Here is a 14,317-nt window from a genome sequence, read left to right on the forward strand (position 1 = left end):
CAAATTGGGCAGATTTCTAGGGCAAGCATTTAGCACTGGCCTTGTCCCTGGCTCTGTATTATACAACTGTATTTGGTTTGCTTTTCCACCTGTTTCTTATGTTGGTCATCTTTCCTGTCTACGGCCGTACCATCCTGAATGTGTCTGATAGCATCTAATGTTGGTCACCTCTCCTTATTCTTTGCTTCCTTATAGGCCACTAAGCAGCCTTCTTGGTGCTAGTTAGGGTAAGTGCGTGGGTGGTGAAGGAGGGAGGAGGCAGAGGAAGAAAGAAGATAGAGATTATAAAGCAACGCATATCCTTTTTCTTGGCTTCATCATGTAGATTAAGTGAATTGCTCTCAAAGTGTGGTCCTTGGGCCGGCAGCATTGTCATCACCTTATGTTGTTAAACATAAAAATTATTGGGTTTCATCCCAACCTACTCAGCCAGACTTTCTGTAGATGAGGCCCAGGAAACTCTCCAGGTGATTTTTACTCACATTCAAGTTTGAGAACCACAGGAAAACAAAAGGAAGGCTGATTTCTAAGACTAAATACAACACTCTCCAATTGCCTCCATGATACCCATTGTGTTGGTCAAGATAAATAATGCTAGCTATTGCAATAATCAATCCCCCAAATTTTATTTTTTGCCAATATCACAATCCAATGTAGATCAGTTGTGGGAGAGGTGTAAAGAGAGCTGCTTTACTAGTTTATTAAGCAAACCAGGTCCCTTCCATTGTAAGACTTTGCTATTTTCTAGGCCCTTGGACATTTCCTCTGGATCCCCTGCTGCTAAGAAGGCAGGAGAGAGAGGCGAGAGAGGAGACTTTAGCAGCCAGATCTGGAAGAAACATCTTTTCTGCCCACAATTCCATTGGCTAGAAGGCAGTCTCATGGCCTATCTACCTGCAGGGGAGGTTGGGAAATGTGACCTATCTGTGGAGCTAAGAGCAAAAGGAAATGGCTTTGATGAACCCCTGGCATTGTCTCTGCACACCCAAGAACCCAAGTGAATCCCAACCTCCACTTCTAGATCATGTTTTGGTGAACATCGGTTTTCAGTTTCCTTTTCTAATCAAGTTTTACCTTTTCTTTTTTGACTCTAGCACTATGGGACTGAGTAACATTCTCTTTGTGATGGCCTTCCTGCTCTCTGGTAAGAACCTTTCAGCTTTGTTAAGTCCTGGAATCCTACTGTCTCCTGATGAGTCTGACCACTGCAAGCCCAGGCCTGAGACTTGGTGGGTTTTACTCACTTTCTACTGAGCGTTGTACAAGACCACATGCAAAAAAGACTTTCCTGGAGAAGAAGGAAGTGTTATGATTGAGAGCAGCTGATGGCAGGTAGCTGGGATGGAGCTCTCCTGCCATGTGCTTCTTCTGCCTCCGCAGTCTCACATCAGTGAGCCTAGATGCTCAGAGTGGGGTAGCCTGGCCTATCCCAAGGGGATAGGGGAAGGCTGCCGCACTGAGGCCCCTGAGACTTGACTCTTTTGCTCAACACATATTCTCTTCTGGTCTTTTCTGACCCTGTTTCTGTCTTTCTCAGGCTCCTAGGAAACAACTGATGGAATTCCAAAAGTCTCCCTTCATATGGAGCACTGGTTTTCACGCCCCTGCCTTCCCTACCCTCTCTCACTCCCTTCCCTATAGCCCATGCACATACATCATGGTTGCTACAGCTTCCTGACAACTATGGATCTTCAGCTAATTGTGTCAGCTGATTCACAGTGGAGCCTAATGAAGCTGAAGCTTCAGAGCCCTCCATTTGCACAACCCTTTCTAAATCCCCCTCAAGACCCTGTGAAGAGCCCTCTAGCAGCGTGGTCACATGTCTTATGCTTTCGTAAAATTTGAGTAAGTAAGATATTTTAACCACAATGAGTTATGACCACTGTCTCCTTCCTCTGCAACTTTTCCCTCCATGCCATTCTCCTCCTATCTGGTGGTGGTAGCAGTCAGGGGCATTTCGTATTTGAATTCTACATTCTTTTTCTTAACTATCCACTGCCTCCCCTCAAAATTTTAACAGCATCCAGCCTCACAAAACTCAGATCTTCCCTGTTTACAGTTCTACTTTGAGTTTCAGTTTCTTCATCTGTAAACAGGGGTTGGCTGCAGTCCCTGCCATGTATCCTGTGACTCAGTGTCTTGTAGTTACTCCTGGCCCACCTCTTCCTGCTGCTCCTTCTCTCCACCTGCAGGTCTGAGAGGGAAACCACCCCACTAAGACAAGGAGGTGAACTGAGCCTGAAGTTTGGCTCCAGCACCCACAGGCCACCAGCCATGAGTTCACCTCCTCAAGATGGCCACACACCATGCCCTTGGCCACTGTTCCCATGTCTGCTGTGGGTGATGAGGAGTCAGGGAACTACAAAGAGATGGTCCCTCAGATCCATGCTCGCTGGAATAAGCCTTTTGGGATTTCTGTTTTCTGCTTAGCTTGTGGAGTCCTTGAGTGTGAGGTCTGTAGATGTGCCAGCTGTTCACTGACTTAGGTAACAACAGCTTCCAACCCCCAGGGTCCATGACCTGCTACCTTAGCTCCTGGGGAGGTGGGAGGTATGCATGTGCAGAGAGCAAGGCAAGAAGACAAGACTGTAGAGAACATTATCCAATGAGATTCCCTTCTCATCCAACTTCTTATTTATTTATTTATTTATTTATTTATTTATTTATTTATTTATTATTATTTTGAGACAGCATCTCTCTCTGTCACCCAGGCTGGAGTACAGTGGCATGGTCACAGCTCACTGTGGCCTCGATTATCTGGGCTCCAGCAATTATCCCACCTCAGCCTCCCCAAGTGCTAGAATTATATGCATGAGCCACCGCACATGACTTATTTTATTTATTTGACAAATGCATGTATACACAAAGTCATGAATCATTTAACAACAGGGGTACATTCTGAGAAACACATTGTTAGGCGATTTTGTCATTGTGTAATCATCATAGAGCGTCCTTACACAAAACTAGATAGCATAGCCTGCTCCATACCTAGGCCACCTGGCATAGCCTATTGCTCCTAGACTACAAGCCTGCACAGCATGTTACTGTGCTGAATACTGCAGGCGGCTATAACACAATGGTAAGTTTTTGTGTATCTGAACATATCTAAGCATAGAAAAGATACAGTAAAACATGGTGCTATAATCTTATGGGATCATCATTGTATATGATTAAAATGTGGCTGTGCAGTACATGACTGTATATATATACATATATACCCCTTACTTTGTGCCTGGTACTGTTCTAAGTACCTCATAAATATTAACGCGTTTAAGCCGCACAATAACTTTCTGTTTTAGATCTTGTTATTATTTCCCATTTTAAGATGTGGGCACTAAAGCCCAGAGAGGTGAAGTAGTTTACCCAAGATCGACATAGCTACTAAGTGGCAGAGTTTGGATTCACCCCCAGCAATGTAGATTTAGCATTTGTTCACTTGACTCTTCTCCTAACTCTCATGGTAAACCATGAATAAGTGGTAAGACTTCTTCCATGGGGCCTGAACAGCTTTGGTGGATAATACAGCTTCTGCCTTATCCATGTTCATCCAGTGCATCCTCCCCATCACCTGCAGCTGACACCTCAGTTGACCCAAAAGCCTGGGCCCAAGCCCTTCTCATCAAAGTGACCAGCCCAGCTCTTAAGATCTGGGAGAGAAGGAAGAAAAATGTCCTGGAAACACATTTCCAGAAAACACTAAACTGGAACACCATCTCCCACCAACTTTTCTGACTCTGCACACTGAAAGTGAGAAAGTAAAGCTGAGACACTCTATGAAAACTGAGTTCAGGTGTCACTTTTGCCCTTGACTTGCTGTTGACACTTCTTAGAAATTTCTTAGCTCCTGAGAAGAGAGTTATCAATATTGAAAACAACAACTTCAAATGGTAACCGTTTAAGTTTTATGGTGGTGAGAGAATAAGTGACTATATCTTTGGCAGTGCAAATTTAAAGAAATAATGGAAAACCCATGACATCAGATTAGAAAATAACATTGCCAATAATTCACACACGATGAAAAGCAACAACAAATCAGATTCTATTCTTCTTTAAAAAAAGGAAAAATTCCATTTGAATTCTATCTGCCTTTCTTCTCAGGGCACATCTCTGCTTACTGGGCTGGTGAACAATGACCTAGCCACAGGGCAGGCATCCAAAGGCAGAAAGGAGATGCAATTGGCCCAAATAATCCACCCCCAAAATGTAGAGCTGAATAATTCATTTCATGTCATAGAAACAGCAATACAGTCAAGCAATTCTGTTTCACTTTTCTCTCCCTTATATGTTGTGTCCTCTGTCATGGAAATCTGACACAGTAGTATTTGCTACCCCTGCTCTTGAGGGTAAAATTGGATGGGAGTTTAAGAATGAAATGGGCACCCATGGCCTTGCAGAATTAGGTTACAGTTTATGCCCTGTATTTATAAAGCGAAAGGAATTTCTAGTGCCACTTGCAGAGGCACCTCTAACTTTCAAGCTCTGTTTGCCGCTGTCCTGGCACCTGCATCACACTGTTAGGCTGGAGCCAGAGAGGATTTTGAAAAATCAGTAGCTCCCACATCAGGAGGAAGTATCTTTCCAGTTTGAGTTTTGGTAGCTGCTCTCTTTTGGTGTGAGGGTTCTCTGGGTCCTAGGGCTTCTCACTTCTCTTGAACAATACCTCTAGTTAATTTCATGTACCTGGAGTGGTGTGGTAGTTGGAATATTTCTTCACTTTAAGATTTTTTTTTTTTTTTTTTTTTTTTGAGACAGAGTCTCACTCTGTCACCCAAGCTAAAGTGCAATGGCATGATCTTGACTCATGGCAACCTCCACCTCCCGGGTTCAAGCGATTCTCTTGCCTCAGCCTCCCAAGTAGCTGGGATTACAGACACCTACCACCACACCCAGAGAAGTGTTGTATTTTTAGAGAAGATGGGATTTCACCATGTTGGCCATGCTAGTCTCGAACTCCTGAGCTCAGGTGATCTGCCCACCTCAGCTTCCCCAAAGTGCTGGGATTATAGGCGTGAGCCACAGTGCCCGGCCCACTTTAAGATTTATGCAAGATTGGCTCAAACCCTTATTCCTGTGGAAAGGTCCACTGATTTCCCCCCAGATTTTTGCAGATATCTGCGTGGATGGTTAGTTTTGACTCCCATTTCTTGCTGTTGTTGATAGCCCTCATTAAAACCATCACCTGGAGGTGAATAGACAGCTGAGACCTGTCATTCCCAAAGAATTGTCATGGAGCCTAATAGTTCTATTGCATTCACCCCCTTATGTTAAGCCACCATTTCAGTATTTTTAAAAAAAGATGTATGTTGTCTAGTAGGGAGTATCTTACCCCCAAATTAGTTGATTGTTTCAGTAGGGCTTTTAGTGGGTTCCAGAGAAAATGAGCAATCAGACAAGTTGATTTAGTGAAAGACAATCACTGAATAGGATGTGTATAGGGTTGTTTGGGATCAAGAGTGAAATTGGTATGGAACAGAGAGGCTCCCAAGGCAAGCAGACATTTTTTTTGGAAGGAGCAAGTGTTTGAGAGTCTGTGGCTTATTTTTCCTTTATGAGAGGGGAGTTTTAATACCATTTCCAAAATATGTAACCTGGTATTTTGTCCCCAGAAGTACTGTTGACATGTATGGAAGCAAAAAACTCTGTCACTCAGGCTAGAGGAGTGCAGTGGTGCCATCAAAGCTTACTGCAGCCTCTAATTCCCAGGCTCAAGAGATGTTTCTGCCTCAGCCACTGGAATAGCTGGGACTCTAAGTGCATGCCACCATGTTTGGCTAGTTTTTTTTTTTTTTTTTTTTTTTTTTAGAGACAGGATCTCGTTTTATTGCCCAGGATGGTCTTGAACCTTTTTGAAATGATTGTCTCATCTCAGCTTCTTAAAATCCTGGGATTATAGGCATGGCCTATTTTAATGTTTTATAATTTTTTGTACTTTTTGATGTTACTTCAAATATCTTTTTAAGTATCCTAAGTATACTTATTTAAAAACTTTTTTGAGTAAATTTATCTATAAATTATTGATTTTATGTTGATAGACATTGTTCTCTATCATTAATAATGTTAAAAATAAATAAACAAAAACAAGTAACTCAATTAATGCTTACCACAGGCCAGGGTTTGCTCCAACGCTAACTCGAATATTCATTCCTTTAATCCTCACAACAAACCTATGAGGTAGGTACCATTATTGTTCCTGTTTTTCACAAGAGGAAATTGAGACACAGGGGAGTTGAGTAATTTGCCTATAGTAACACAGGCAGTGAGTAGTTGAGCTGAGATTGAACTCACACTGTCCAGAGTCCATACTCTTAGTTATAATAGTGTACTGCCCTATAGCTTTCTGTTTCACAGCTACATGGCATTACTTTATATGGATACATCATTATTTGTTAAACCATTTATTTCCAGTGTATTGTTCTTATAAACAATGAATATCTGTATACTTCTAATTTTGTGCACATGTATCTTTTGTAGAATGAATTCCTAAGAAACAGAATTACTAAGTCAATGCTTAGGCCCATAATTAATTTTCTTACATATTACCAACTGTCCTCCAAAAAGATTGTACCAGTTTAGAATTTCACCAGCAGTACATGACAGGACCCATTTTCCTAACACTCTCACGGACACTGGGAATTACCAGGATGATTTTTAATATGTGCCAATCAGATGGGCAAAAAGAATGGTTTCTCACTGAGGTTCAAATTGCATTTCCCTAGTTATTCTTGAGATTTTTCCATTCATTCCTTCAACAATCACTTATTGAGTGCTTCATATTTGTAAGGGACAATTTCAGGTACTGGAAATGTCACAGTGAGGAAAAGTGACAGAGCCCCTGCTGTCATGGAGCTCATTCTAATGGGAGACATCAGGTACTCAGCTGAGCTGGTAGAGAGAGAGCTGAGTTGTCAGGTGTCAGAGGAGCCAATTATAGCAGCAAAACAAAAATGAAATACTTCAGCTTTTAATCTCTTACTACGACGGTATAATCAAAAGCCTAAAATGGGGGGAAGGGCAGACTCTGCCTGTTCGATTTCCCCACATAAAATGACCCCCAGTCGAGGGTCAGGTGAATCAGTGCAGACTTAGGGGGTCACCTGACTGCTGAAGAAGGCCCAGATGAAAGGCTCTAGCAGTTTTATGGACCTGGGGGTGGAGGAATCCAAGGATGGGGAGAATTCACAGAGGAAAATGAGGTGAGAGGGCTAGGAGTGGAAAAGTATAAGGTACTGAGGTAGTGTGGGGAACAGTGTCTTTAGGGCTAGGAGTGGAAAAAATACTAGGTACTGAGTCAGAGTGGGGAAAAGTGTCTACTCCGTGATGAGGAGGCTTCAACAGAGGTGCCTGAAGACCTCAACCCAGAGCCTCAGATAAAGTGACCTAAGAATGAGGGTGCCTGGGCTAAAATTGCAAGTATGTGAAAAAGCATGACCGGCGGGAGGCCTGAGATCTTGATTGCAACCCCCTTCAGAGACTGCCATGCACTTACTGTGCACCAAATCTGGTGTAGAAAGGGCACCTTCCTCAGCAAAGCCTATCAGATTAAGTCTCTTTAATTGCCTGTGGTCAGGTCTGAAAAATCACACATAGATTTTTAATCAGAACCCAGACCTCTCAGGAGAGACAGACAATAACCAAACATAACATGTCATGTCATGTCATGATAAGTACCACAATAAAAAATAAGTCAGCATGAGGGATAGAATGCCAAGGATGCTATCTTCAATAGAATGGTCAGAAAAATCTCCCTGGGAGGTAGCATTTAATGAAAGACCTAAATGAAGTGAAGGAGTAGCTGTGAGACTGTCTGGAGGAAGAACCTTCCAGACAGAGGGAACAACATGAGAAGAGGACTTGAGACAGGGCGTGTGATCTTTTGGAGGAATGGCAAGGGAGGCAGTGTGGCTGGGGCAGAGTAAGTGGGGGAAAGAGGCCTGATAGGTACTGGGGACCCAATTACATGAGGTCTTGTAAGGCCAGGGGAAGGACTTTGGATGTAGTTCTCAGTGTGAGGGGAAGGGATCTGGATATAATTTTCAGTTTGGTGGGAAGGCATCAGAGGCTTCTGAACAGGAGGATTATGTGATTGGAGCTGTATTTTTAAGGGATCATTTTGGCTTGAGAAACTAGACTCGGGGACAAGGATGGAGCAGGAAGATGAGTTAGGAGACAATTATATTAGTCTCCTCCACCTTTTTCTTAACATATTGGAGTTCAGCTCTGGCTGTAGTAGTTCTAGATGTCCTCAGACACACTTGTGCAGAGCCTCTGTTGGGTATTTTGGGTATACAGATGATCCATCTTGGTTACACAGATGATTTAGATGATTGTAGACATAAGAGGCTTGTCTGGGAACCATTCCCAGACAGGGAAGCATTCCTTGAGATAGAGGAGAGGAAGGCTGAAGGGGAGGAACAGAGTACCTGTTGCAATCTAGATAGAGACATCCAGCAGGAAGTTGGATACAGGTATCTGAAACTCTAGTGAAAGTTATGGGTTGGCAATAAGCACCTGGATGCTATTAGCTTGTACTTGACAGTTGAATCCATGGGGCTAGAGGAGAAAAACCAGGGAAAGTATGGAGAATAAGACCAAGAACATGCACTCAAGGTTACCGAAATTAAAGAGTGATTTGAGAAAATTAATGAGGAAAACAGAGATTGGGAAAGAATAGAGGATTTCAACAAGGAGAGATGCCAACACTGTTACATTTGACACAGCGGTCAAATGAGTTGAGGTCTGAAAAGAGCTCAAGACTTGGCCATGGTATGAAGTCAGCAACAATCTTTGTCAGGGCATTTCAGTAGAGAGGTGGGGATGGGAGGTTGGGAGTGAAGGCGGCAATTGCTGCTTACTCTTTCAGGGAGTTTGACTTCAAGGGAAAGAGAAACTAAAAGCAGCAGCAGAGGGTTTGTGTTTGAAGTAACGGTGGTGAACCAGGCAAACAGCCTGGAGGCCGAGTGAAGTGAGACTGGACACTGCAGATTTGGAATGTCACCAGTCTGCACAACTGAATAATTTCCTCTAGAACTGCTCAATTGCCCAGTTGTAAGAACAGATATGTAGACCAAAAGTAGAGTGCCCCCAGGGTAAAGTTTATAGAGACAAAGGGGTGTGTTTATTGAAGTTGTGGCAAGGAATAATTACAAAGATATACTATTGTTGCATTGTCCAATATAATAACCACTAGCCATATGTAACTACTTAAATTTCAATTAATTAAAATTAAATAAGATTAAAAATTCAGCTTCTCAGTCATACTAGCTACGTATCAATTGCTCAACAGCCACAAGGGCTGGTGGCTATCATATTGTTCAGCACAGAGACAGAGCATTTCCATTATCACTAAGAGCTCTTGTGGAAAACACTGCACTACAGGGTCCGGATAAAGCTGAGGTGTTGATGAAGTTGAACAACAGATGTAGAAGGAGTAAGCAAGAGCAAAACCTGGATGAATAGGAGGTTGTGGACAGAGATTAGCATATTGAGATTAAGATTCTAGGGACTGAGCTGCTCCAGGTGAAAAGATTCAGGGTTATGTCATAAGAGGGTGGGCGGCAGCTGCTGAAATAGTCTGTGGGTGAAGACCTGTGGAGTTGACAAGATCAAACAAATTTGAGGCAAGTTTGTTAGACTCATTCATAAAGAAGTCACCTAAATTGTTAGCAAGACCTTGCATCTAATGCCAAAATCCTCATTGAGCAAGGTGGTAGTGATTTAGTAGCTAAAAGCAATGAGAGAGTCAGACACCTCAAAAGGGAAGGGTGTTGCTCAAAGGCCCCATGAAGTGTGATAAAACAAACAGTAGCTGGGGCAGGAGCAAGTGGCTTCCTTTGGGTGAAGCCAGATTTCACTGAAATAATAACCTCAGGGGAAACAGTCAATGAAGGGGTTAAAGTTGTGGGAAAGTTTCCTTGTAGTAATTAATGGAATGAGGCGTCCAAAGGGCCAAGTAAAACTTTGGAGGAAGTTTAGTAAAAGAAGGAAACTTTTTTAGTACAGATAAGCATAGGAACATAAAGAAGAGATAATTCTTAACTATATAAGGTATGCATTTGGATATAGTAGCCAGGGAAGACTGAAGTCCCAGTGGGGTGAGAGACTTCATAAGGTTAGCAAATTACAGTTTTTGAGTGGCATTCCAACAGTAGAGTATATTGCTCAGGAAGTCCTTAATTATCCTTTGAAACAAATTCCTTCAGCTGATTACGAAGGCATCTAACCAGATTGAGTGACTTGTTCCTGACATCATAGCAACCCGTAACTAGACTTCAACCATTCCTCTACCCAAGTGCTGGGAAAGGGAGAGATTCTCAATGCTTACCCACCTATGGAGTCCCAGTAAGTCCAGTTGCTAGGTGGCTTGAGGTCTGGGGTCATAAAATGGAAGGCCTAACACCATTTGGTGATCACAGACCTTGAGTTAAACTTTCCCCATTTAGTCAGAAAAAGGATTAGCAGCATCCCCATGCCTAACTGTGTGTGAGATCATGGAAGCCAGTGGTTGGTGAGGTGCTATGGAGTATATATTGCAAAATACTTTCAGTTCCACTCAGAATGGTTTTCAGAGTGATTTCCACCCCACGGGGAGGAGAGGGAGTCTGGGGAGGGAGGGATGGAAAAAATTATTTCCTGTCATTTTCTGTGATCCACTCTGGAGACAGAGGCAGAGATTCTCTACAGCAGCTGCTCAAACTTTAGCTCTTGTTAAAATGGAGGTTCTGAATCAGTAGGTCTTGGGTGGGGCCAGAGATTCCGTGTTTCAGACCAGCCCACAGGTGACGTGAATCTCTTTGGTCCGTACATCACACTTTCAGTTGCTAGGTGAAGAAGGGAGCACTTGATAAGTGGAAGAGAAAGTCGTTGTAATCTTTGGGAAGAGGGGCTTGGGTCAGCGGAGTTAGACTGGTCTGTGAGTGGAGAGAATGGATGGGAAGGAAAGAAGATACTGTGAGGCTCTACAGAAAAAAAAAAAGTAAATCAGGAAGACAGAAGCAGCTATAGACGAAGTCATTTCCAGGCCCAGAAGGCACAACTAACAGCTGAGTAATAACATAACATTGACTGTTAACTGGCAGAATTTTTAACTGTGTGTTTAGTTTCTCCTTCAGGTCATCTGTCAATTAACAGTCAATGTTATGGTTTTAGAGTAAAACCAGACAGTGCTAAAAGCTTTTACAGTAGGTGGCACTCTTGCATTACATTAAGAGCTCAGCAAAGAAGACGCAGAAGCCTCAGGTTTGCCTTGTAAGGTGATTAATAAACACACTAAATCTTCCTTAGGTCTCCCTTTCACTGTCAGGGTACCCATATAGATTTTCCCTCCTCCCTCCAATACAGGTACGCATCCTCTACAGGTGGTGCATTTTATACCTCAAGTACTTCATGGAGTCCTAGTGAGTGTAATGCAATAGGCAGTGATTCACATTTGTGCAAACTCCCACTGATGCCTGCTGTCTGCTTCCCTTAGAGTTCAAATCCACCACCAACCCCTTGATTATGCGTCCTCACTGGGCCATTCTGTACACAGTTTAGTTTGACAAGTACATGTCACTGTTATTTGTCCCTCTTTCAAGAGAAAGCACATCAATTTAATTACTCCCCCACTAAGAACTCTTCGAATGAGACTCCTCTCCTCTCTCTCATCAATCCATCTTCTCCATTTCATCCTCAGTGTCAACATCCCTTCACATAAATCCTGAATGATGAAATTTTATTTAGAACTTACACTAACTTCCTCTCCAAAGTGGCATCTAACTTAATATTAAGTAAGAAATAGCCTTCCCACTCTCCACCCCCATACTTCTCATCCACCACTGCTTACTTTTTTTTTTTGCCAAGTCTCAAGTAATTCTGTAACCTAGAAAAGGTCCTACACAAACCCTGTGATCATTCACATTTAAGTAGTTGGGTGGCCCACATCCTTCCCACAAACCCCAAAGTGCCCTCAAGGACTAAAGCCTTTCTCTGAACTCTTCCAGATTGATCTCTATGGTTGTAAAATTGTCCAGGGTCAGTGCATCCTGGGAGCAGCAAGCCTGTGGTGCCTGGGGTTTCCCCAATACTCCCAAAGCACATCCTCACCTGCCCATCTATGATTCACTTCCAGCATTTCATTCATGTGCCTTAAATGGTCATTGACCACCACAATCCCAAAACAACCATCAGATTTGCCCAGTTCTCTTTCTGATCTCTGAAAGAGCTTAGAGAGGTCACTGAAAATAAAGACCTTGGTTCACTATTGAAGTCATTTCTAAAGCATTTGACATCCTTGGAAATGCTGGCCGTGGGAGCAGTAGTCATAGGGGAAGTTCTGTAAAGGGAGCTATTTGAATTTCAAAGATGTTACTCAATGTGATTCCCCAACTAATGAAGTATAATAAAGGGGGGCTATAATTTATTGCCATTATCAGCAATCTTTTCACCATAGCAGACCAAGGAATATGTGGATAGGGAGGGGAGGGGAAGGCTTTTGGTGATGGTGTAGAAGTTATGAAACCTGTAACAGCTATGGTGATGAGAACTAAAATTCAGGTTATAGAAAGGTAACTGGTGGGTGAATGGGTTGTCTACCTCTGCTGGTTTTTCCCTGTCCTGCGATTTAAATTCACAGAACCACAGTACTAGAAAGACCCTTAGAACATTTAGTCAACCACTTCATTAATCAGATGAGGAAACTGAGGCTCATAAAGATTGCAGTTTGTACAAGGCCACACATTTAGTCAGCAGTGAAGCAAGGACAAAGGTCCTAATCTCCAGAGACCAAGCATTTGTGCACAGTTCCAGAGCTTAATATCTAATTCTTCAGCATGATTACTGATAAGGTAGTATCTGGGTATTGTATAAAGAGAAATGGAGGTTTTCTTCCTCTTTCCTCTAATTTCTCCCTCCCTAATCCTTAACCTTCCTTTTTAGGTGCTGCTCCCCTGAAGATTCAAGCTTATTTCAATGAGACTGCAGACCTGCCATGCCAGTTTGCAAACTCTCAAAACCGAAGCCTGAGTGAGCTAGTAGTATTTTGGCAGAACCAGGAAAACTTGGTTCTGAATGAGGTATACTTAGGCAGAGAGAAATTTGACAGCGTTCATTCCAAGTATATGGGCCGCACAAGTTTTGATCCGGAGAGTTGGACCCTGAGACTTCACAACCTTCAGATCAAGGACAAGGGCTTGTATCAATGTATCATCCATCACAAAAGGCCCACAGGAATGATCCGCATCCACCAGATGAATTCTGAACTGTCAGTGCTTGGTATGTGGTCAATGGTGTGTGTTCAGATTCTTAGCTTTCTGAGATGAGACTGCAGATGAGTTAGAGAAACATTGGAGGAGGACTTGAGGAGCCCAGGGGAAAAAGGGGGTCTATAGAGAGAAGGCAGAGGACAGCCACTTCTGGGAAGTGCATTTGGGGAGTGTAGAGTCTGGGAGTAGGGAACTGAAAGTCTTTTGTACTTTTTATAGTCTGCTTCTGAAGGATCAGTAAAAATCTGCTTTGGGGAAAAAATAGAGCTAATTGAACAAAGATAATATGGCTAATTACTCATGGTAAAAACCATAGGTAATTTGGCCATTACAAAGTTTACATAACCATAAAGGTCTCAGATGTCTCACAATTCATTTTTTCCTTGGGTCCAAGATTTTTCACCTACCAAATCTTTGCCTGGAGCTCCTAGCAAAGGGGACAGCTGACACATTTGGGTTTTCCCTTCAGCCTCCTCTAGGTTGCTTATGAGTTGTTTGCTGCCAAAACCATGAGCCTGGTAGACAGAAGGGAAAAAAGCCCAACAAACATAACCCACAAACTTACAAACCAGCTCCTCCACTTCACCAGACCTCAGAAGGCCTAAATGTCACTACAGATATTTTAGAAACTATCACACAGTAAAATTATTTTTTGTTTGTTTTGGTATACTGTCTACTGATTTTATAGATCATGTATAGATTAGGTAACCGCCACAAGACATAGAGCATTTCTATCACCCCAAAAATTTCCCTCAGGCTATCCCTTTATAGAGTCATACTCTGTCTGCACTCATAACCCTTGTTAGGCATCCTATAGTTTTGTCTTTTTGACAATGTCACATAAGTGGAGCCATACAGTATATAATCTTTTAAGACTGGCTTCTTGTGTTTAGCATGCCTTTGAGATTCACCCAGGTTGTTGCACATATCAAGCTTGTCCCTTTTTATCGCTGAGTAGCATTTTATTATTTATCCATTCAACTCAGCAAAAGACATTGGGTTGTTTCTAGTTTGGGGCTCGTATGAATAGAGCTGCTGTAAACATTCATGTACAGGTTTTTGTGTGAACATAAGGTCTC

The 14,317-nt window shown here is 42.6% G+C and overlaps 1 protein-coding gene across 8 annotated transcripts in view; it reads left to right on the forward strand.

Annotated features, from left to right (window-relative positions):
* CD86 (CD86 molecule) overlaps positions 1-14,317 on the forward strand; it is a 63,834-nt gene that overhangs the window by 32,606 nt on the left and 16,911 nt on the right. For 6 of the 8 annotated variants that reach the window (XM_023214594.2, XM_023214578.1, XM_023214612.3 and 3 more), the window contains 2 exons: positions 1,095-1,144; positions 12,913-13,248. In XM_023214594.2, the coding sequence (XP_023070362.1) occupies positions 1,095-1,144; positions 12,913-13,248 (386 nt within the window). Of the gene's footprint in view, positions 1-1,094; positions 1,145-1,193; positions 1,333-12,912; positions 13,249-14,317 lie in introns of those variants that run through there. The other 2 variants (XM_023214621.1, XM_023214629.3) reach the window with 2 other exon arrangements.

This window comes from Piliocolobus tephrosceles, chromosome 2 (assembly GCF_002776525.5).
Source record: "Piliocolobus tephrosceles isolate RC106 chromosome 2, ASM277652v3, whole genome shotgun sequence".
NCBI lineage: Eukaryota > Metazoa > Chordata > Mammalia > Primates > Cercopithecidae > Piliocolobus > Piliocolobus tephrosceles.